General features: G+C 35.0%; 1 protein-coding gene across 1 annotated transcript; it reads left to right on the forward strand.

Annotated features, from left to right (window-relative positions):
* Window positions 1–1,668: 1,668 nt before the first annotated feature.
* LOC139122806 (sphingosine-1-phosphate lyase 1-like) lies at window positions 1,669–24,641 on the forward strand. Its single transcript, XM_070688544.1, has 15 exons — window positions 1,669–1,756; window positions 8,907–9,105; window positions 9,847–9,914; window positions 10,355–10,505; window positions 11,213–11,292; window positions 11,975–12,103; window positions 12,566–12,654; window positions 12,817–12,925; window positions 14,195–14,293; window positions 15,141–15,287; window positions 16,474–16,594; window positions 17,667–17,784; window positions 18,796–18,942; window positions 21,875–21,995; window positions 23,020–24,641. Exons 1-15 carry the CDS (start codon window positions 1,727–1,729, stop codon window positions 23,146–23,148), a joined length of 1,737 nt encoding a protein of 578 aa, XP_070544645.1. The 5' UTR covers window positions 1,669–1,726; the 3' UTR covers window positions 23,149–24,641.
* The last annotated feature ends 191 nt before the right edge of the window (window positions 24,642–24,832 follow it).

Consider the following 24,832-nt stretch of genomic DNA (forward strand, 5'->3'; position numbering starts at 1 on the left):
GTTTTCTTTTTGGTAGTATTGGTAATTTTGTCTGGTTTCGTGAAATTACTTTCTGTTTTGTCGTTTTCTAATCAAAAGATTAGCTTCAGAGAACTGCTTTCTCTGAGAAATTTTCATTTTTTGAAAAAGATAAATTTATTCCAACAAAGTGGAAAATACAACAAATGTAGATATTACTATGAATATGTCAAAATTACAATTTTTTTGGGGGGGAAAAGATAAATTTATTTCAACATAGTCGCAAACAAAACAAATCTACATAACTGTGAATGCATTAAAATTACAATGCAACTTGTCTGAAAAAATAAATAATTAGCTGTTTAATGACAAAGATCATCATATGAATGCATTCAAAATGCATTCTTCTCCTTCAAGTCTTACAAGGCTTGAAAACTTTGCGATAAAATCCTCAGCTTTGTTCATTATCTTATAAGTGAAATATAATGTATTCATCCATGAGGAAAGATAACATTTTAATTGCATAACATAGGATTGAAGGGAAACTTTAATCCCATCAAGAGTAACCGAATTTCGAATATTCCAAACTGTGTATTTTACAAAGGAAGTAATACAGTAAATAATGTCAGATGTTGCATTATTATCATTTTCGATTCCTGCAATTGCTAATCTTTTGATATTGATATTGTTATCAAAGTTGTGTTTTCTGACAAAGAAAGAAATACATTTCTGCCAGATTTCTTTTACATATTTACACTCAAACAACATGTGTTCCAGTGTTTCTTCTTGGCCATAAATATGGCATTTCCCATCACTTAAAGTGAAAGTTTTGGCCAAGCTTCCTGTGACTAGGCCTTTGACTATGGAAAATCTTCAAATTCAAATCATTTACTGAATTGCTAACTATTCCTATTGAATTAAGACGACTAAATAAAGTAGCTTTGTAGCTGTCAGTGAGACTTAGATTCTCAGCCCATTTTTGACCTTTGACTGCATTCCATTTCTTATCAACTAATTTCCAATAAAGTGACTTGGTTTTGACATCACTTTTTGTCAGACCATAATTCTCTAAGTCTAAAATATCATAGATCTCTTCATTTTGGATGTTAGAAGTGATGATTTGTTTCCAGGAATCTGGAATAGCATTGAGGAGTGTTTCATACTCTGTCTTAATTTCCTCTTGCACATGTCTATTTGTACCTCCTCTAATTTTTGCAATTATTTCCCATTGTTGAAGCCAGTCATTTCTGTTATCATTCCAGATGTCCTTAAGCCTTAAAATTCTACTTTTTGGCCATTTTTCATAAAAGAGGACACTTCCTCCATTTTTAATATTGTCATTATACCACAGAACTTCACTAAGAAGATTCCGTAAGTCTAAGTGACTTCCAGGTATTTAACATATCCCCGTACACCATCGGGGTTCGTTTGTTGATGACTTTGAAATTGTGATGCAGGTAGTGATAATCACTATTCAGTTTTATTGTCATAATTCGCTATGAAATATTTGATAAGCTGGCCCATTTAGGGTCCCTTTATCTGGATTTTTCTCAAATAATTTCATAAGCCACTTTAATTGGAGTGCATTATTTTTTCTTCAATGTCGACAACTTTTTTGCCAATGTCAATGTTTACAATGTTTCAGTTCCTACTAGTAAGACGCCACCAGCGTTGGAACAGTGAAATGCTGGAGTCTCCCACACACCTAGTACCTTTGCTTGCTGACCATACCCGTGACTCTGACGTAACTTTGTAGTACACGACCAAAATGGCGGCGACCAGTGGTGAGCAAATCGCGGTGAGTAGAGATTTTGCCGTAGTGGCATTATTTGAATGTCTAGATCGAATCAACAAAGAAAATACCGTTCTAGACATGACACCCATGGCAATTTCAGAACACCGATCGCCATTTCGCTAGTGCCTTCGAAAACATGCTGTATTTTACTCGCCGTGTTAACGACGTGGATTACGTACACGATACAGGGAGTTACGTATTTCTTGCACCGTGGAGTTATACGTCCGTCTTTCTGTAATGGCCGACGAAAAACTCCATCCATTTTATTCTGGTGTAATGTACAAATATAGAGCCGAAATCATCTAAAGATTATCACATCCGGCGGCTGTGTCGTGACGTTGTCGTCGGACACTCTGACTGTCTTTAGTCTGGCCGCTCTCGTTTATGTAGTTATGACGATACGATACGATAGTTCAGTTTGGTTTCAGCATGTTTTGTACTCGGAAAAGATTCCTCAGACCCCGTTCTTTCTACCAATGGCCCCGCGATTTATCAAAAAGACAAATCACCATAAAATTGTTCTCCGCTCATAAATGATCTAATACGGGTAATTTCAATACAATGGATAGACGAATTCCCTTTCCGGTGTTTGTCCCACAACCTTATTGTAACCAATGTAATTTGCCAAGAGTTCACGGCCTTATTGATAACGTGTGGCCTTGCTTCAAAGTGCTGTACAGCAGTCAATGTACTGCTGATCATTGTACGTAGTACCTTGAAAGAAATTTATCATCTACTTCGTGAAAATTGTTCAGCACTGAAAAACTTGTTGACATATACCCAATTAAAAAGTGCAGTGGCAGCATAAAATATTCGGATGGCCCATTACAGTACTTGGTACATTACTGAGAGTGAGATACGGTGTACAGGAAGTCACATCTAACCGTACATTATACATATATGGACAACGATGGTTGCCGTTATTTCCTGTCGATCATCAGAAACCATGAAGTCCAATTTTCCCTGCAATGTGTCAACGAGCTGTTGATGTCTTAGTGTCAATATCAATCAAACTGGTCTTTTTGAATCATTCAAGACTTTATGGCAGTGCTGAACATTGTGCATTGAACATTTGTCGTACATTATATAGTAAAGTTGAAGCCATCCACAAATTGTCAACAAGCCAATTATATGGCATAATAATACAGATGAGTAGATTTCAGAAGTAACAAAGAAAGTCACAATTCCTGAAAAATTGCTAATTTTGTATGCTTAACTTGTGCATGATTTGGAAACTCTTGACCAGCACTTCATTTTTCACGAAGAGCCATTTTCAGGCTTTAGATCAACAGAGTTTTCAGTTTACCAAGGGAATTGATGTGATGAAAAATGCCATAATTCATCTGAGCACTGTTTGACTTACATGGGAAAGTCTGCATTTTTAGCATCGCGTTGATAGTTGCAGTCTTACCGATGTTCATCACCATATTTGGCAATGCAACTACACACATTGTTGACAAACAGATTGCCCATGGTGATCAAATGCATAGCTAATATGTCCTGAACCCAGTTGCAGTCACTATCATTGTTGAAAGAGGCTTCTAACAATAGCGATGAAGGGAACTCAGTTCTAACTCAGTGAATACACTAACTCAGCCAATGGTCTGTGCTGTTAATATTAATATACTGTTAATAATAACATACAAAACAAAATCAATCTGTTAATGTATTCATGAAGTGAAGCCATTGCAATTGCATATAGATTCTATATATTGCTGAAAATTTGAAGAGTACAAGAGATTAATTATAGCCCAGAACAACTCTAATACTCATAGCTCTATCAACATCGATAGTTGAGGTTAACTTCACATATAAAAACAGTATTTTGAACTATTAATATTTGCTATTGCCAGGGTTTGAGATGTCTTTCACATATCATGACGTATGAAGGAACTGGTTCAAATAACTGACTCAGCCACAAATTCTCAATTTGAAGGGATGCTGCAAATATCTATGAGGAACGTAAACAAGGCAAAATAGCATTCAATGTTCTTACAATTTAGGCTGTCTGAGAATTGCTTATGTCTGGCATATATTAAGAATTGTACACTTAAATTTAAAATACAACTTTGAACAACACAGTAGGCTAATTATTGCACACCAAATGTTGGTTGTTTGAGCAATTCTGCTTGAAGATCACGAACTTTGATCATTTTCTCGGGAATTTGAAACACAGCAAAGAACGAGGTTGTGAAGTGGCCATCATTATTCTAGTTAAAGATGTATCGAAAGCAGCAAGTGACAATGTTTGTGAATCATTTGAGAATTGTTTCTTCCAAGCAGCAGCACAGTTTGCCATCACTCTGGAGTTCCTAGACAATGTCCGAAGATAAATTCCTTCATGTTCATGGATTCTCTACAAAGGTTATGTTTAACCTTTTGAGTGCTGTAATTTTTCCCGCCAAAATTTTACTGCAACATTTCACAAATTTTTATGAATTTTTCTGTATTTTTTTGATAATTTGTGATCAAATGGACATATCTTTCCATTGGCTACAGTTTTTGAACAAAATTTTTGGAAAAACCTGAAGAAAAAAAATTTGTCTGGATCTGAAAATGTTTTACTGTATAAAATCAAAAACCCGTCACTGTAGTACTCAATGGGTTAATAGCACAGAAACATACTGTACGTAACCCAACAAACCTGAGTTGTTGAGATATTTAAACACAGACAGACACAAATGTACAATTTTTATTGTTATTGTCAATAAGAAAATAATGACATCATCATCAGTTACCATGTCAGCCAGTGAATAATAATTTGGTCACCAGGCAGTCACAAACCATATCAAACACTGTTATTTGTCTATAAACATTACGTAACAACCCAGCAACGGTCCTCAGGGTCTTTCAGTTGCTGTGCTATAATACTGTTACTTTACTGAACAGACTTTTATGAATTCTCAAATAATATTTTTTTATTGATAGTTAGGCATCGTTTGAGTCTTGCAGTAATTAAAGATACACAATCCCATACAGTATGCATTTAACATATGCCATACAAAAATATTTTTCGTTTAAATGTAATATTGACAATGATAAATTCACAATATCAAACCAAAATGATATTGGTATTAACAAAACATGAAAGAAATTTGTTGTCCCCAGTGTAAATGAAAAATATAAAATTTCAGTGTATTAATATTCCATAATTCTGCATTTCTGGTCATTGATGAGATTGGATTGAGTTACTAGGTGGATCACTGTGACTAAAAATATCATGCTAATCACTTCAGCATTCAAAAAAGATAGCTAAACAATGTACAGGTATGTGACCACTGGTAATATTGACAGAGTTAAGTAACAGGAGTGTTTGGGATGGTTTCCAGAATATTGTGTGGCCCAGCTTTCAATCTATAGGATATTGTACAGACCCTCAAACAAACCCTTTTGTGTAACCTGTGGAAAACTTTTTGGATTGTAATTGTGAATGAAGTCGTCATGGAATTTCAACCTTGATTTTCAATACTACCAGTCATCCTCTCATGTATTTTAAAATTCCTCCAAGTACAGACACAATCGACAGTGGACCAAATTTGTGAAAGAACATTTTTGTGTTGATCCTAGATTTTGAACAAAGCATCGTTGGCGTACCTGAAGGACAGGCTTTGGCACAGAGATATTTTTATCAGAAAATGCAGCAGATATTACTAAGTTGTCCTCTCCTGTATTTCAAAATTCTTCCAAAGTGCAGACGCAAATTAATTGGGGCTGACTTTGTTGTCCTAAAGACAATTTTTATTTAAAAGTGACAATGGATTCTTTTAAAATATGTTTTAAAAAAGTGTAATTTGTGCAAGTGTAGGATAACGTTTTGCTGAAAACATAGCCATAGGCACAAAAGTTTTTTTCGTCAAAAAAATGCAGGACATATTCGAAAAAATCCTAAATTAAGAATTGATTTGTATTTGCCATACAATGTCAAATTTTTGCAAATACATTCTCATAAAAAATTTAATTCTTATTGTATACTGTAAATATTATATTTGAAAATGATGAAAAAATCTGAATCATTGTACATGTAAGTGAAACTGGGAAAATTGATTTATAAATAGAGTGTTTGCTCATAGACAGTAGAGAAACTACTTTCTATGATTTGCTGTTGATTTGAGTGTTTGGACATGAAATAGAAACCTGAGTGACTGATCACCATTACAGATAATAAAATTTGATGTAATTTGTAAAGTTGTCGTAACTGATAAATTCAATGTACAATTTTAATAGGCACTTGTTATAACCTTGCACACTGTAGAAAGAGAAATAAATTTACACTTTCAGTGCAATGTAAGATGTTGTGTATTGTCACTGGTTAAAATATTTTTCACCCCTGTTGCAAAACTCACAGATGGGTGTAACAAATAAATATAAACTTAATGGATAAATCACAAATACCCACGCAAGGTACATGTAACATGGCATGCTTTGATAATTGGCGAGTTTCGATTTCAAACTATCAATATTGTCAGTTTCTGGAATAAACAATATGTTCAGTGAGAGTGTATGTTTCTTATTTCACTTCCCACTCCAAATACTGTACAAGTACATGTATGGTATATAGGTTGCACGTCACAACTGTGAAGTTTCAAAAGGTTCAGAGACAAAGTCACTCCCGTTTAACAATTAATTGGTTGAGACGAAATTATGTTCTGACTTAAAATCAATCTTGAGTTCAAATAATACCAAGACACATGTAAGATTTCTTTCCCTTATGGACAAGACTGTGGAAAAAAATGAGGCACTATGCTTCATGCACAGCACGAGTATTATGTTTGGTTTGTCCAGGCAGTCAATATCTCTATACTGTAAGTGTAAGTTATCATGCTGTGCTGTTACTTTCTTTGTCCATCTGTCTGTATCCAGAATTACATGTCCATCTGTTCAACCATTTCCTGTACAGCTATTTAAGGATTGGATGATTCGAACACAATGAAACTAATTTGCAAAGATCAGTACATGTAGCAACTGTCTTTTTAAATAGTCCATGTTTACAAAAAAATCAGGTGACCTACTTTTAGTAAAAGTAACCTACTTTCTGGCGTTTGCCTTGTTTTTGTGTTAGGACATATATAATGGTGACATACGGTGCATTCACAACTTTACCCTTAATTGATATGGTCAATCATACCACACATTTTGCATTACATCAAGTGTTTTCATGCCAACCATGAAATGGTGCAAAGGTTATGACCTTTTGAATACTGCAAAGGTTAATGAACTTTTGGTTGTTGTTTTTGAGTGTGTAGCCTGTGACATAATCAGATTGTGCAGAGGTAAACAAACTTTTGATTTGTTTTCGAGCTGTTCTTCAAGTGAATGTACACCTTGAAATCTATTTTCACATTGGAAAATTGTGTACAGTACTCAAAAGTTTGTGTTCAATGGATACAGTGTGTTAAATATTAATTTCCCCACCCTCATTTCACATGAATAAGTCTACAGTTTCCATCAGTTAATATTGAATCTGTTCTGACAAACTGTAGTGTACTTTGGTTTGACTAAAGTATGACCAAAAGGTCAAAGTCTTTGTGTGCAAATGATACACTGTATATATGTATAGCAAATTAACCGTACAAATAGAGAAATTTAATACAAAGCCCCTCACTCCCCACCCCGCCTGAATTTTTTTCATGAATTTGTTACTATGTTTTGTATTTAAAAAATTACATTAACATGGGAACTTTATAAAACTTTTAAGTACTGTAGTCGTTCATATTTGAATGTTATATTATAACTTACCAATAGCGCTGATCGCAAATGACGTCACTGTTCTCTCACATTAATATGCATAAGTAAACATTTCTCCGCATTTTTCCGCATAAACAACAAAAATAAAACCTGCGAGTGTTAGAAAGGCTATTTAGCATCACACTTATTCGTATGAATTGATTACTGAGACTACAAGCTGCAACAGCAACCGCGCATACAACAACAAAATTTGTCCGAATTTCAGCATATTTGTCCGAAAGTCGGGTCGGGTGCAGCTATAGTTAGTAACAAATCCAAAATCGCAATCAACAGTGATGATTTCCTTTGGTGAGTTGAGTGATAAAGGTGTTGAAAACAAAACTTAATGAGTGTGTGCATATACATGTAAACATACAGATTTCATTGTAGATATGCAGTTTTGGAACTCTGGCAGTGTTTCGCAAATCCCCGTTCTATTATTTCATTGATATACCATAGATATACCATAGGCATCCTGGTACTGCTCTGAACAAAAACACTGACCTGTCAAATCAGTTGCCATTTCCTGCAGTTCTGTAGCCAACAACAGCAATTTTGGTTGGTTAGGATAGGTTGGCATCTTTCCCAAACACAGCTCAGGAAAGCTGTGGTTGATGGGACTTCAGAATATTGCCAGTGTGAGCAACAAAAATTCAGCATATTGCCATCAAAGTTTGCGTGAAGGTTGAATATAGTTCACATATCCAGATACTTTTGTGCATCTGAATGCATCTTTCGTCAAGTGTTTCATACTAGTACATTGATGGTAAAAAAAGTGATCTGGTGGGTTGAAACATGAAAATAACTCTGCTACATTTGCGGTATAGCATGGTTGTAACAAACACAAGTTGTCATCTTGAGAAAATGTCCCTTTGAATGTGTCATGTCAGAATATACAGTTGTGATATAATAGCCGAAAACCACCTCAGCAATGGGTATAGCACTCAGTTTTATGGTGTTTGATGTACATACATGTATGTGATGAAGTAATTATGAATGAGTATGTAATTGTCCATCTTTGCTCTCCTTTTCACCCCAGAATGCACTTCAGGGACCGAAATTTGGTCTACTGTTTGTTTGAGATCATTTTGAAATTTTCGAGTGAAAAATATTTTCACTGTCTATGGTTTTGGAAAATCAATTTTATTTTTCCCCATAGAGTTACCACAGGGATGGCTGTCATTTTGAATTTCAAGTATCGGTAAATGTAATTGTACAATGACCCCAGACTTTTCATTCTTGATGCAGTCAGAGAATGGTTTGAAAGTATCACTGAGGAAAGTTTAGCAAAAGTTTAGTTTTTTCATTTTCAAGGTGCATGCTACTTTCAGTAAGCCCTTTAGAACAAACTCTTTCTCGACATTGATAGCTGATATTTGTGAAAGGTTTTGTAAACCGACAATCTTTCTCGCTGCGTTGTCTTTTTCAGGGTAAAGAAGGCATTTTGTCTCTTGTGAAGACAAAATTAGAACCCATGATTGAAGTAGGAACTCTTTACTTGAACAAAGCAAAAGATGAGATCAATAGCTACTGCAGTGGTATGGAAGCCTGGCAGATTGTCCTCTACACACTGGGCCTAACTCTAGTTGTAGTGTGGCTTTATCGCTTTCTGTTTGATCATGAACTAGGTAAGGCATTTGAAAGGCATTGATAAGGTGATAGTTTGACAAAGCGATGGCAGCTGTCTGCTGAATAAATGCTGCATTTATGTCAAGATGCTGGACAAATGGGAAAATCCGATGGATTGGTCGTTGAAACTGCACGTGTGTGACTTTCTTGTTTACAAACAATGTATTTCATGCATGACATCTAGATGCATCACGTGAACATAGCTGCAACATTTAAATTTTAGGATATTCATTGTTAACAAACATGCTTTAACTTTCATCAATCGCCAATGTACCCTACAGTAGATACAGTATTTACATCAGTCGTAGGGTTCCCTCACAACCTTTGAGCAGATTTCCAACTACTGTCTCACTTAAAAAGACAAGAGAAATATATTTTGTGTAACAATTTTAGCATGTTTAGTGTGCAGAGATTTGTTTTAGAGAAGTTCATCCAGTGATTCTTCAGAAAGATAAAGTTTTAGACCAAAGTTTATTGATACATGTTAATGTATACATACACATGAGTCTTTTGAGAATCCATGACAAGCCATATCCAGTTTTGTATTTTACAACAGATGTACTTCCAGAAATGATCAACAGTCGTTTTTGCCACACTTCAGTGTTGATTACTGGTATCTTTACAGCATACCATGGTTATTGTAGCCAGAGAGTTGATGTTGCAGGAATGCTACCAAATTTACGGCAATCCTAAAATTACTTTTATCTTGAAGTACATGAACGGTTTCCATCTTCTTGCAGGATTGTTTGAAAGAATTCAGAAATCCTTTTTCAAGAATGTAAGACATCTACCAATCATTGGAACAAAAGTGAGTTTACATGTTAAACCTACAAACTGTATGTGCAGTGATCTCCACAGCTTGGAAATCAGAGGGATCGACAATTTACATAACAATGTACAATTTGCATATTCTTTTCTTCTGAAAATATATTCTTTTGTACTGTTATTAACATATGAATAGATTGCTCCAAAAACAGAAAGGTGGCCCACCCATCTGTTTTCTGCGGAGAATCCTGATGTTTACCAATCCTGAATGGCATAAGACCCAGGGGCATAACACCCACCTCTCTGTGTCCCTTGTAAACTCTTTCTCACAAAATCTCTCCCTATCTCTCAGAATATCTCCTGTAAGAAGTGTGATAAGTATAAAAATTCAATGCTAAAATTCTTTGATTAAAAATGATATTAAAATTTCTATCCTACGCAAAACACCACAATAAATTACCTTGAAATACTTACTTTTTTCAGATTAAACAAGAGATTGAGAAGACGTGTAATAATGTTGAAAACTTTTCATTCAAATTGGAACCCGGCCAGACCTATGTCACAAACCTTCCATACACTGGACTCAGTGAGTCTAAACTTTTACAGCTGATAAATGACAAGTATGAAACCATGGGTAAGTAATCAAGGTAAACAGGATGCTGAAGGAGAAATCACAGTGCATTTTGTTTCACTGTACATCCGCATACATGTAGCACAGAAGACTAACCTGAACGGATTAACGCAGACTATAAACGCTTAAACCCTTTGAGTGCCAAAGTCAATTTTATCACCTTTAAAAAATAAACTCCAGTCAATTTTTTTCTGGCTCTTGCCTAAATTTTTATAAAAACCAGCAGCCAATGAAATTTGATGTCCATTTGGTTTAAAATTATCAAAAAAATTAGACAAAAACTCTTAAAAATTGGTAAAATGTTGCACTAAAATTTTGGTGGGATTAATTACAGCACTTAAAGGGTTAAAATTTTCCAAAAAAATGACATTTACAACTGTATGTACTTATGTGCCTTCTTAAGACCGGTACAGTTACACTGAATAAACAATTCGAAAAGAATGTTAGTGAGCGAAAGATGAGTATTGTTAACTTATCTAGTGAGCATCAAGCAATTGTGCGTCCGTCCGTGCGTCTGTTCACGCAAACTTTTCAGCGATGCCTGGAGGGATTTCTTTCAAATTTGGTACAAGGATTACTACCTATGTCATACATATGCTTGTTGATTTGTTTTGTGATACAATCCAATATGACCATCATTTCCGTCAATGGTTCCCAAATTCATTAAGCAAGTGGGGACTATGTTATTGACGATGACTTGTTCTCTGCAGAGGGTGCTGATTGGACGTGTGGTAAAGTGTCTGGAACAGTGTATAATGGCAATGCAGAATTAACGTCACTTATTACCAAGGTAAGAATTACACTAAACAGTAGGACTCCAATAAAACTGACTGTCTTATAGTCTGAGCATACTGACCGTTCCCATCCGCAGTGTTCACTGTAGCCGACACGTTACACGTTTGGTGCATTTCATAGCTATTCATACACTGCCATTGAATTGACATGTATGGTATAATGTAGGAAATATGCGTGCATTCAGCATTCTGTACAGCCTCTACAGCAAATTTTAATTTGAAACTTGTTTATATTAATCTTGAATTCCTGAGTTAGTCTATGGTAATATACAGTATTTTCAGGAGTGTTTCTGTTTTCGTTGAAACATTGGGCATGCCTCTTTTTATGATTTAGCAATCAATTGTGGGAAGCACTGTAGCTGCCATATTTAAGGAGGCAACTTTTTATTAAAGCAATTTACAAAAACGTGATGTTGAGTAAAATATGTTGTGTTGTGCAACTCCATCTAACGATACCTTGTTTCTGTTATATTCAAATCAATTCTCAACACTTGAAATCTGATGCCACGAGATCTGCATGTATGATATTATGTGGAAATTTAATCCCCTTCCCCAACAGGATTCAAAGGTCTAAGATATAATGATATCGTTAAATAAACTGATTTTGAAAACTCAATATGCTAAAATATATGCCTGTAAAGAAAATCTTCTTCATTCATTGGTTATTCCAAATTGTAGGTGTATGGCCAATATGCATGGGCCAATCCTCTTCATCCAGATGTCTTCCCAGGTGTACGTAAGATGGAAGCTGAAGTTGTTGCCATGACTTGTAAAATGTTCAACGGTGGACCAGAGGCATGTGGCACAGTAAGTGTCACCATAGAGTGTACAGTACAATATCTGCAGTGAATTTAAGTTTAACGTCTTTGACATCATATCTTATGGTGTGTTCTTAAAAAGTTTGCCTATTTGTTTCACATTAATATTTATTCATAAACTTCTGAGACCTGTCATTTCATAATGTCACATTAAATGTAAAAGTAAAATGAACATTCAGTGTTACAATTATTCTGTTATTTGAATGAATTTGATAATTTATCAATATTTTCTGTGTGTCAACACAGTACAATTTCAATACCACTTTTTCTATGCCAATAAATTCATCAATACATTCAAATTATCAAAAATCTGTCTTGTCAAAAATAATTTTGTTTTGATTGTGTCGTAAAATGATGACTTTGTTGTATGCAAGTTCATTGACTTTCTGGGCATTGTCATCATTGAAGGACACCACACAATGTTAAAATATTTTGTTTTATTCCTATGCAGATGACGTCAGGTGGAACTGAAAGTATACTAATGGCTTGCAGAGTATACAGACACATAGCATATGAACGGGGTGTCAAATATCCTGAAATGTAAGTACAGAGAATGTCTTACGGCGTCAACATTGAATTTGTACTTGCTGTGCATGCATAGTGTTTGTGGTAACTGCCCTCATGTTGTTAAATTATGTTATCTTTACTTGAGTGTTTTCTTCCTATATTGAACTGTTTCTGATCGTTCCTTTCTGTCAACAGACTGGCTCCCAAAAGTGTACACAGTGCTTTCAACAAGGCTGCTGATTATTTCAGAATGAAAGTAGTTCTAGTACCACTAGATCCTGTCACCATGAAATGTGATGTCAAGGTATTTAAATTTAGCTCATGTTACCTTTGCTATTACATGTAAAACCAGATATGAACTGAAAATGCTACAGTGTTTTTATATGTGTTCGAGTTGTCTGTTAATTGATGCTTTTCTCTGATATAATTGCAACGATTTTGCAACGTTCAATTAACTTTACAGTATGTAGATAGTCTAATTCAAGCATTATTTTCCAAATTGAAAAAGCTCATGAAATATGTAAATTATAAAAAAATGATTTGAAAATGCAAAATGCCTTCACTGCTATTTAAAAATTGTGTCATCAATAGCACTTTCATTAACTTTGGTCAAATCCTTCCAATTATGAACAATTGGGAAAGTTTATTCAATATGCAAATTACCAAGTAGCTGATGTGAAAATGTAAAGTGTCTTTCATTACTATTTAATCATTTTACATTCACTATACACAGCAACTTTCATCAACTTTGGTCAAGTCCTCCCAGTTAAATGTGCCTAATTTGTAAAGTTCATTAGATATGCAAACTATCAATTAACTGACATGAAAATGCCAGATGTATTTCACTACTATTACATTATACATTATTTTATTATCAGCATACATGGCAAATTTCACAAATTGTGGTCAAGTTCTTCTAGTCATAAAGTTCATGAAATATGCAAATTAGCAATAACCTGATTGAAAAGCGCTGACTGTCTGTCATTAATGTTATATCATAGTTCAATGTAGATAGCAAATTTCATCAGCTTTGGCCAAGTCAATGCAGACGTATATCCCCAATTAGGAAACTTCATTAAATATGCATATGAGCAGTACCAATGTCATAAATCTTCTATTTTCCATCAACCTTTGGTCTAGTCAATCTTAATGTATATCCCAAATTTGGATAGTTCATTAAATATTCTAATTAGTATTTATGAGATTGGAATCACAAATCTTCCACATGCAATTATGTAGAATTATTTTACAAAAAACAAGCAATAAAAAATACAAATGTGTGTAGGATACAACCATGATTGCTCAAGTGTCTGTGTGTTTCAACTTGGTTTACAAATGTAATAATTGGTGTCATGCTTTATTTGCATTTTTACAGCACACTGATTTCCATGACACCATACTTCAGTGAGATTGTATTCCCAGACTGCACAGAGATGCAAATATATGTGTATCAATATATAAACATCCACAAAGATACAAAAATATGAGAAACTCTAGCAAGTAGGAATGAGAAGGACAGAAATTTTTTGTTTATTTTATTTGCTTATTTGCATATTTGAATAATTGATCACAGGCTATGGCAAGAATGATAAACAGGAACACATGTATGCTAGTTGGTTCAGCTCCACAGTTTCCACATGGAACGTTAGATCCTATTGAAGAAATGTCAAAGGTAATTCTTTCCATGATGCTAATTATAGTTTATAATCAAATCAGGCAAGAGTTCCTCTCTCAGATCTCTTGTATGCTCTCCTTCTCCCTGTGTCTCCGTCTGTCTATCCCTCTCTTTCTCTTTCCCTCTGCTCTCCCTGTCTGTCTGTCCCTGTCTCTCTCCCTGTCTGTCTGTCTGTCTCCCCCTCTTTCTCTCCCTCTTTTACACACACACACTCTCTCTCTCTCTCTCACAGACTCTCACTCTCTCTCTCTCTCTCTCTCTCTCTCTCTCTCTCTCTCTCTCTCTCTCTCTCTCTCTCTCTCTCTCTCTCTCTCTCTCTCTCTCTCTCTCTCTCTCTCTCTCTCTCTCTCTCTCTCTCTCTCTCTCTCTCCCCCCCCCACTTCCTTCAATAGTAATTTGCTCCTTTCTTCTCCAAATGTAACCACTGCTTTTAAAAAGTTCTTATATTGGCAGTCTTCAATCCCTGGTTTTTTCACATTAGTGTCGGCTAACATAGACTAGTTATGTCTTGTTAGTCCTGTATTCTTCTTTGAAATTCTTGTCCAGTAAATTTGTTCGGAGATAAAGCTGATACCAAACCTGTACCTTTAATCTCGTTTCCTTCCATGGATTCTGTCAACTATATGCAAGTCAGTCATTCGTGGTATAGTCTTCACCTGTACATGACATTTGAAGTCACATGGTACATTGTTGTTGGAATCATGATTTCGAATCCATTTACTGTCCAGATAAGAGTTATTTTCCGTGTAAGGATGGACATATTCTTGTATCAGTCAGATTGGATGTATCAAAAGACATATATTGACAATCTTAATACCTATACTCTGTATTGATTCATTTTCAGCTTGCTTTAAAACACAAATTACCACTTCATGTGGACAGTTGCCTTGGCGGATTCCTTGTACCTTTCATGAAGAAAGCTGGTTATCACATTGAACCGTTTGATTTCAGTCTACCGGGAGTTACGAGTATTTCAGCTGACACACACAAGGTGAGTGTTTCCCTCAAAGACCTCTTTGAATATTCTGTACCTGTCTGTATTCTTCCGGATGGTTGCACATCCATGCTGTTTACAAACAGACAGGGTGAACCAATAAACATGGGAAGGGATCGTCAGAACAGTTCTCCCGATAATGTCAACATCCAAACATCCAACTGTGTTAACTGATGGTCATATTTACAAAAAAAAAGTCAAGTGTTGACATGCATATGTAAGAAAAAATGCAAAAGTGATGGTGTAATTTTGTGTGATTGTCTCTGTATGTCTTGAATAAAGATTCTCTGTCCACAAGATTTGATAATTTTGAGACGTGTGGGATCGCAAATAAATTTTCTGTGCAGGAATGTTCTTTACTGTGTACTGTCTTAATCATGTGTCAATGAAAAGCAAATAAGTGTCAACCTTCCTAAAACCATTGTCAAACTTGCATATAAACATCTCTCTTGTCATTCATGCATATTTCCATCTATGATTAAATGCAGCTGTTCATTTTTAGCTCATATTTGGTATGTATATAAATACCAAAAAGAGCTTATATGGTGAGTCGATGGCGTCTGTATGTCTATGTGTGTGTACAGGTGTATGTATGTATGTATGTGCGGATGTATGTCTGTCAGACGCAAAAGCTCCCAAACCGCCACACCTACCATCTTAGTATTTGGTGTACAGGTAGACCCAGGGGTAGAGATGTGACGTTGTTCAAATGAACATGTCAGTGTCAAAAATATGCAAATGAGGTAAGAAAAAGGGGAAATCCTGCAAATTTGTGGGAGTGGTGGCATTAACTGAAACAGCCCAATATGAGTCAGAGCTTCTATAATCTCTAACCTATTTGTATGCATTGTACCTATAGTATTATGTGTAGGAGTGGTGGCAGTAACTGAAACAGATTATGAGTCATTTCCTGTCATTGTTCATAAACTGTTACATATTAGCAGACCTGCTGAAACTAAGAGGGACTGTGTTGAAACATTCCTTTGCTATGCATATTGCTGAAGTTGACCTCTAGTACCTGAAGTTTCAGACCTTACTTACTTTTATCATTCTTGTTTTTCTGGTTTAAATATTTCTTAAATGGAACGATCCAAACCAAATAGGAGCACACTGTCCTTGACGGTATTTTTGTAAGTTTAATTTATATGAACCCGTTTTGCTTGATTTATTTTATCCTATCCAGTACGGCTTCACACCCAAAGGTTCGTCTGTAATCATGTACAGTAATAAAAGTCTGCGGTTCAAGCAGTACTACATCAACCCAGACTGGCAGGGCGGTATCTATGCCTCTCCTGCAATTGCAGGTAAGATCTAGACTGAAATATCTGTCGCTTGAGGGCGCTCTCTGTGCTCCCCTGCCATATAGAGCGCCCTCAAGCGACGGATCTTTCAGTTAAGGTATTAAAGATCATTTTGTGAACATGGTGATAATCTTGACATGTTTTTTTGACTGTTCAAAATTCTTTCTTTTCTCAATCTTTGCAAGAAAGATGACTGTGTATCCGGTTTCTGTATAAATGAATTAAAATTCTTCAACATAAAGCAAGTAGTTTTCAAATAATTCAAGTGTATTTTTTTAAAGCAAATTTTGAGTTTCACCTTGTTTAATTTCCATTCAGCAGAGAGTTGACAGCAGAGAGTTGAATATGAAATAAAGTCTGTTTGTGTTCTTTGCTGAAAACCAGGAGTCATTTTTCGTATGAGTTCAAAATTCACAAGAGATAGCAAATTAGCATAAGTAGTAATTTCAAAATCTAATTGTTTTTAAACAGTGTTCCTTTTTGAACAGTAAAATATGAATTGACCAGCAGGAGATAAAAACAATTGTTATGAGCACTGGATAAAAACACAAACGTTTCAGGTACAACCCTTTGTCAGTGTTTATCCCTCTTATGAGATAGTCTGTATTGTTCCTTTGTAAAGTTTTTACCCTTAAAAAGTCTATCATCATAATGAAGGGGTGGCTACTGTCTGAGGGTGAAAATCTGAAAAATATGCGAAATTAAAAGAACCTGTCAGAAGGCAAAGTTCAAGGATTTGATCCTCATTTTCTTGAGTCATTTCTTTCCAACTTGCAAAGCATGCTAAGTTTGTTTCAAGCGCTAAAATGCACACAGTTCTACTTTATCATAAGTAACACATGTGAAGGTGAGAAAATCCTTTGGAGCAAATCTTTGGGAAAATCAGTCATCATATTTTAGTTTCCCATACTGTTTCAACACCACACATAGATGTTCAACCTTAAACATTTATGTACAGTGACAAATTGAAGTTCACGTACACACTAAGGACTGAATGAAAATTGAAATTTGCAACTTTTTTGTTGATTGAACAAAAAGAAAATTGTAACTGGCCTTCTCCAACTTGTTGATACAGGTAGTCGTGCAGGGGCTTTGATAGCAGCTACATGGGCAGTGATGATGCACTATGGAGAACAGGGTTATGTAGATTCTACCAGGGCTATCATCCAGACAACACGCCACATAGAAGCTGGGTGAGTGTGGAAATTTTAAGTTTACCAATTAAGGTAGTTTTGCCTCATAAGTTGAAGACGTAAACTTTTGCTCAAACTTTCATCAAACAAACTTTCAACCATACTCTTTCAAAAGTAAAAACAAAAATCGGGGATCACTGTGCAAATTTTGGCACTAGAGAAACAAATTACCCAATACTTATCGATGTTTGATATTCAAAATGGCCGGCATCTTTGTGTTATCTCAAGGGGGAAAATGAAATCCCAGACTTTCTCAAAACTAAGTCGATGAATACTTTATTTTACTCCACAACCTTCAAAATGAGCCCTCACAAGTGGTAGGTCAAAAGTATATTATAAAAGTTTGAGAGTCCAAATATCTGTTCCCCAGGCACATGCTACTTAAATAGAAAAAAAACCCAAGAAAGTGAGTGAACAACTACAGCAAATCTACTGATTATGTTGTTGAGAATCAAAAAATAAGTGGATACATGTATTTTGTGCAGACATACAATTTTTTTATCAGGTTTACAATGTCAGGATATAATTTATGATGTAATTAATCTCTTTCCTCAGCATGTAGTGGTTTGATGATAGTTTCAAAACCTTCAAGATGTTGCTAGATATTTTACTTACATTTCCACTTCGTGTGCTTCGCTGCCATTAATGGTATTATTTTTTCGTCAAAATTGATATTAAATTGAAACCTGCTACAAGGTTCTGATGTAAATGACAGTTTTAAATATTCTGTCAATATTAAAATACATTGCCTATATTTTTCTTCATCAACCTTTTGTGAACGTTTGGTTGAATTTAAAAGTTGCATTAATAATAATATATTAGTGATATATTTTGAATTAAATCATAAAATATGTTTAAATTTCGTTAAAATTTGTGACTGGCGCTTTTGGAACTTATTTTATTCATGTTTTGTTTTGAAAGGTATATATTTGAAAGGTTCCTTTGTATGACATTTATCAAAAAAACGTTAACTTTCTTGAAAAAATGAAATCTTTATTTTGTTTTCTGTAGAGTTCGGAAGATTCCTGGAGTATACGTAGTAGGCCAGCCTGACGTCAGCGTTGTGGCTCTTGGATCACTAGATTTCAATGTTTTTCAACTAGCTTCTGATCTAAACAAACGGGGCTGGAACCTGAACTCACTGCAGTTTCCGTCATGGTAAGACACTTGCGACATGTGATCTTCACTGCTGTAACATGACAAGATTGGACATCTCTGATTGGAGGTGCTCATTTTGATGTCATACAAACAAAATAATCTCATTGGCTATAGGTGGCAAGTTTAGTTTTAGATTATGTAGCCATGTAGCGGAATATTCCAATGACACCAGAATTTCTTAAGATGAGAGAACCAGGTAATGAATGGAAATATGTGTGAGCACTACACAGTGAAAAAATCTCAAGGATTTTACAACATAGTTTTCAACCAGAGAAAAACAATGCCAGTGAACATTATAATGTAATTAAAGCCCCAATAGCTGCGAATGTGAAATATACCAATCTCAAAATATCTTCAGTTTTCCAATAGTTTTCTTTGAATAAGACCCATTAAAGACTGAAAAATTGTTAAACACTGTCATAAGTGTCTAAAGTGGCATGTAAATTCAAACGTTTTAACATCATTTTAGATTTACCGCCGTTTTCAAAAACTAATCATGTGATAGAGAAAATAAAGATTATATTGGCCATCGTATGTCGTGCATTCAATTAAATGGCATCATGCTTGTTTCCGTTGAGATAAGTTTATGTGCAGGAAATTCTGCATTTTTTGTACTTTTCCTTGGGCGCCATTTTATGAGTGCAGTACCTGTTTATTAGCTACTATAGACTATAGTCTATAGAAGCTATTGGGATGGGTATCCGTCCGGCGTCAGTCTGTATGTATGTATGTATGTATGTATGTATGTATGTATGTATGTCCGTTTGTGAGGCGTCCGTCCACTCAAATATCTTGAGAACTGCAGTACTTACTGATTTTATATTTGTTGTGTAGATGAAAAATATGATTTTGAGAAACTGTTTTTTTTAATTTTTTGATATTGTTGAAAATAGGCAAATTAATGCCAAAAAAGGCGTTTTTGGTAAAAAATCTTCTTCTTCATAACCGCTGGTCAGACAGCTTTGTTATTTGGTGTACAGGTCCCTAGGGATAACCTGACTTAGATTTGTTCAAATTGTGATGAAATATGCAAATGTGTATTTTTAAGGAATTTTTTTGTCATTTCTGGTCAAAATTTGACTTACATTGTATGTAATTCTTGTACTGTATAAACCCTATCAATTCACCCAGAAAAAAATAATTAATATGATTTTAAAGAATTGAATTAATTAGGAAATCATCAAAGCCAAAATAATTTTAGTGTAGAATTATCAGAAAGTTCAACTTTTTTGACAGTTCATAGTGAAATGCTTACCATCTTGGAGGATTAAAACACGTAAAGGCAACTTTCCTGAATCCCAACTTTGACATATTCTGAACTGTCATTTATTGTGCCCTGTATGTTATCTAATAGTTTGTCATGATAGGGTGGTCAAATAAATAGAGATAGAGAAAGTTCTAATTTCCATTTATGGTTGACTTGGTGAGGATAAAATAAAATTACTTTGGAAGAAAAAAATTGAGTGGTCAATTAAAAGAGTGGTCAAAGTGATAGGGTTTTATGGTAAAGCTGGGCTGCAAGATTCCTCATGTGCTATTTATAGCAGTTATGCAATCTGCGTAAACAGTGCAATGAAAGTGTTACATGATTCCTTATAATGCTTTTGATGACCTTGAACTTCTTAAGTTTCAAACATTTGTCTCTTCAGTGTGCTTTCTCTGAGTACGTACAGTCTCAACTTATTCAACAGAACTTACTTACAATGTTAATTTGAAAGTTAAATTGTGCTTGGTTTAGGATGAAAATACTTATAAAGATAAGCAGCTTAAGATTCTTTATAACCTGACAGATATGCTGTTTTTTCATGACGTAAATCTTGATTTAAGCAAGTCTTGTTTACTTTAATTAGAATGTAATTAACTCTCGTTTATTAGCTACTATAGACTAATATAGTCTATAGAAGCTATTGGGATGGGTATCTGTCCAGCGTCCACCATCAGTCTGTATGTATGTCTGTATGTATGTACCAGTATGTATGTATGTCCGTTTGTGAGGCGTCCGTCCACTCAAATATCTTGAAAACTGCAGTACTTACTGATTTGATATTTGTTGTGTGGATAAAATATATGATTTTGAGAAACTGTTTTTATTAATTTTTTGATATTGTTGAAAATATGCAAATTAGCACCAAAAAGGCGTTTTTGACAAAAAATCTTCTTCATAACCACTGGTCAGACAGCTTTGTTATTTGGTATACAGGTCCCTAGGGATAACCCAACTTAGATTTGTTAAAATTGTGATGAAATATGCAAATCTGTATTTGTACGGAATTTTTTCCATTTTTGGTCAGGCCATCCTGAAATGAGCTATCATCAATACATGTGTCACATAACACAGCAGAGCTCTGTCGACTGTTGAGTCGCTCGTTTTTTCAAAACCGCTGGTCAGACAGCTTTAATATTTGGTTTACAAGTCCCTAGGATGACCTTATTAGTGAGATAATTTCATTCAGTCAGGAAATACTTAATTTTGTATCCATGTCTATAGTAGCTTCAGGGACTTTGGCCCTATGTTTATTATTTAACCTGTTAAATGTGTAGGCAGTGGCATAGTCCAAATCAGCGAGCCGTGATACTTCCATACACGTCCTTCAGTTAGCACATTTACACTAACAAAGTTTGGTTTGAAAATAAAATCCTGAAATTAATGCTAAAAATTTGCAGCTATTGGGGCTTTAATGTAATGCTTTACAGTTGTTATCATTTTGTGATAGGCATTTCAAATAGTTCAGGATTTCATTGGATCTGTTGGAAACAGAACACTGATGCATCATGACTTCTGCATATAGCTGACCCCTTTCAAATTTTGTTAGAACCAGTGACGCCAAATGGAGAACGCTGGAGAATATCATGAATTGAGCAGAATCAGTACAAGTACCTAGGCGTGTTATGATTGAATGAGTGTTCTTTTCTGTCTTTGCTTCACCAATAGTTTCCATATCTGCGTGACCATTCCACACACCAAGAATGGGGTTGCAGATGTGTTTTTGAAAGACGTGCAAGAGTGTTCTGAAGCCCTCTTGAGTCAACCCAGGACCAAGGCGGACGGAATGGTAAGTATGGTTAAAGCGCCTATGTGGTGTTCATGATTGGTGTTGTTCAGGTGAAAGGAGGTCTGGCCGTAAAGACAAGCATATGGGCAATAGTTGGTAGCTGTTAAGGTAGTACATACCTCAAAATCAAAGACTTAAATTTTTTCTCAAACTTTCCTAAAAGGAAACTTAAACCCATTCCCTATCAACATCAAGAATACAAATCAGGTGTTACTGTTCAAAATTTGGTACTAAATAACCCTGTATTAAAACTAAGGAAAATTTGATTTTCAATATTCGAAAAACTAAGACTGTGAAAAGTTTACTTTCTTAAAATGAGCTTCAAAATTTAACCCCCACAAAAAGTACACTACAAAAGTACTGTCCAAATTTTAGAGTCTGAACATCTGTCTGCAAGGTGCATTTTAGATTTCATTGGTACATGTATCTGACTACTCAGATTTTAGGCCAACTGTCCATAGAAATTTGTCCTTCTGAGTGCCGAATAATGAATGTTACTGCAGTGATATACATCTACAGTGGCATCATCACAAGAATGGTGGATAATTTTTACAGCAAGAATCACAGCAACACAGGAAAAATAAAAGCACATGAAATAAATTGGTCATTAACAATGTATCACATTACTGGAAAACAGTAGAATCATGTAATCTCCACTAACACCAGAAAGTACTGTAAACAATTCTTTATATTCCCTTATAAGGTCATGTGTCAAAGGTCATATCTGTCAAAGTACTGTAAACTATTCTTTATATTCCCTTATAAGGTCATGTGTCAAAGGTCGTATCTGTCAACCTGATGCAAATCTGTTGGTATATTGTATTGAAAAACTTCACAATTTTCCTGCCAATTTTCCTGCAGAATGCGTATTAAGTTGCATGTCATTAACTGTTTATTAAATATATTTTATAGAAACTCTGAGAAAAATGCAACATTGATATATCCATGCACAATATCATGAAACTCCCATTTCTTTTGAAATTTCATCTCAAAAATATGATATCATGTCACTCTTGTGTTCCAGGCTGCAATTTATGGTACGGCTCAAGCAATCCCTGATCGGTCCATAGTCAGTGAGGCAGCAGGTGCCTTCTTGGATGCTTGCTACAAGACCAATTACCAGACTGTAGCCAATGGTGTGGATGCCAAATGAACGAAACAAAGACTTGTGCTCACCGACAATATTTCTAATGTGTGACATTGCAAATCCAGCCAAGATGAATTTCAACTAACACAAGATAAATGCTAACTTACATAAGTAATTCAAGTACTGGTAACTATAATGGAGAATTCTGTTCACCTATGAATACCAGAAAGGCCATTTCTATTTTATTTATTTGATTTGTGGCCATTTCGAGGCAAGATGAAGTGTGTTTTAAGCCAATCAATGTCTGGTCAAATCCGAATGCTGTAATAATTCTAACCTTAGTGAGATTTGTTTATTGATCATAGTCTGATATTGTAAAATAATAATATCTTCACATTTAGGATGCCAAGCCAAACTCTTGGTTGAAATTTTATCGTAGGTTTGTCTGAAGTTACTAGTATGTGCTTTCATATTTAAGAAATGCTTATTTCACATTTGAATCAACATTCTTGCATAAGTAGCCCAATTGCACATTTGTTTTTCCTTTTCCAAGTTGTATTCTCAAAGTTTTGATGCATGCCATCAATGCAGATCTTGAAAAATGTAGCTCGGCAACGCTTCAGCTTAATATGATATGTGGCTAGACCAAAGGGAGTGGTTTGCTTTATCTTTTCTCAGTGTTTCTCTCTGTACATGTTTGATTTCGGGATGAAATAAGAACAAGACGTGAAATAGGTTGTCAAGCCATGCAGTGATGTAGTATTGCTTATTAAGGATTTCTAATTTCTCAGCCAAATAGCGAAAAATATCAATTTTTTCCTCAACATTTTCCCCCCGAAATGTTCAAACATTTCTGGAATGATATTACCATGTGCGTTTGGTGTATGATAAAATCGTTACAGCCCAGGTATATTCTATATGGTCATCAAGCATGCACTTTGGTGCATGCTGAGGATGAGCCGTTCCTTGTGCAAGTTTTGGTCCCTAAAGAGCGTATCTGGGATGTAAGGGTTATTGTCAATATCAATGTTGGTGATACAAGGGATATATCAAGTGTATGGTGATGTAGCAAGTTGTAGCAAAGTGAGGCAAGTTTATGTAATATCCATGACAACCATTTTCACACTTATATAAGCTACCTCCAAGCATCTTACAGTTTGTACATCTTTTTAACATTGATGTTAAAATTGTTTACCTCAAAAAGTACTTCCGATTTAAAGAGAAAAAAAGGGAAATATTTCTTTATTTTTCTGAAAAGATTATCATGTGAATGGTCGATGTTAAAAGCATGTTGTTAGGTTGTTCCATCTAGCCAACGTATAATTGATTGTGTTTCCTTTTTATGATGATGTAAATATAAATCAGTCAGCTAAATGAAATAAAAGAGGATGCTTAATTGCCGGTATACAAAAAAATTAGAGAATTTTTATTAATTTCAAAATATAGAGTGATGGATGGACCATTAGATGTAGGAGGGGGTGTCAAGAATAGATTTAAAAATGTGCAGAGCAAGAATTATGAGCAGAAAAAATGTGTATGCAGCCGCACTGATATATGGGAAAAAATCACATGAAATTCGTTTGAAAAAAAAAGCATGTAAATTTGAAAGAAATTGTGAACATTCTATGCAAAATCTGATGAAAAATTGGTCAAAATGTTGAATTAAGAAAGAATTTTACACCGCAGTAAAACGGCTTTCCCACCTCCCAAGATCTAATGCTTCATCCGTAAGGTAATGACCTTTGTGAAA

This window comes from Ptychodera flava, chromosome 22 (genome assembly GCF_041260155.1).
Source record: "Ptychodera flava strain L36383 chromosome 22, AS_Pfla_20210202, whole genome shotgun sequence".
In the NCBI taxonomy this organism is placed as follows: Eukaryota; Metazoa; Hemichordata; class Enteropneusta; family Ptychoderidae; genus Ptychodera; species Ptychodera flava.

Bases quoted from the DNA above. Each gene is read 5' to 3' on its own strand.
- LOC139122806 (XM_070688544.1), top strand. From the start codon at position 1,727: ATGGCGGCGACCAGTGGTGAGCAAATCGCG. The intron at 14,294-15,140 runs GTAATTCTTTCC...ATTCATTTTCAG, and splicing joins CTATTGAAGAAATGTCAAAG to CTTGCTTTAAAACACAAATT. The intron at 21,996-23,019 runs GTAAGTATGGTT...CTTGTGTTCCAG, and splicing joins GGACCAAGGCGGACGGAATG to GCTGCAATTTATGGTACGGC.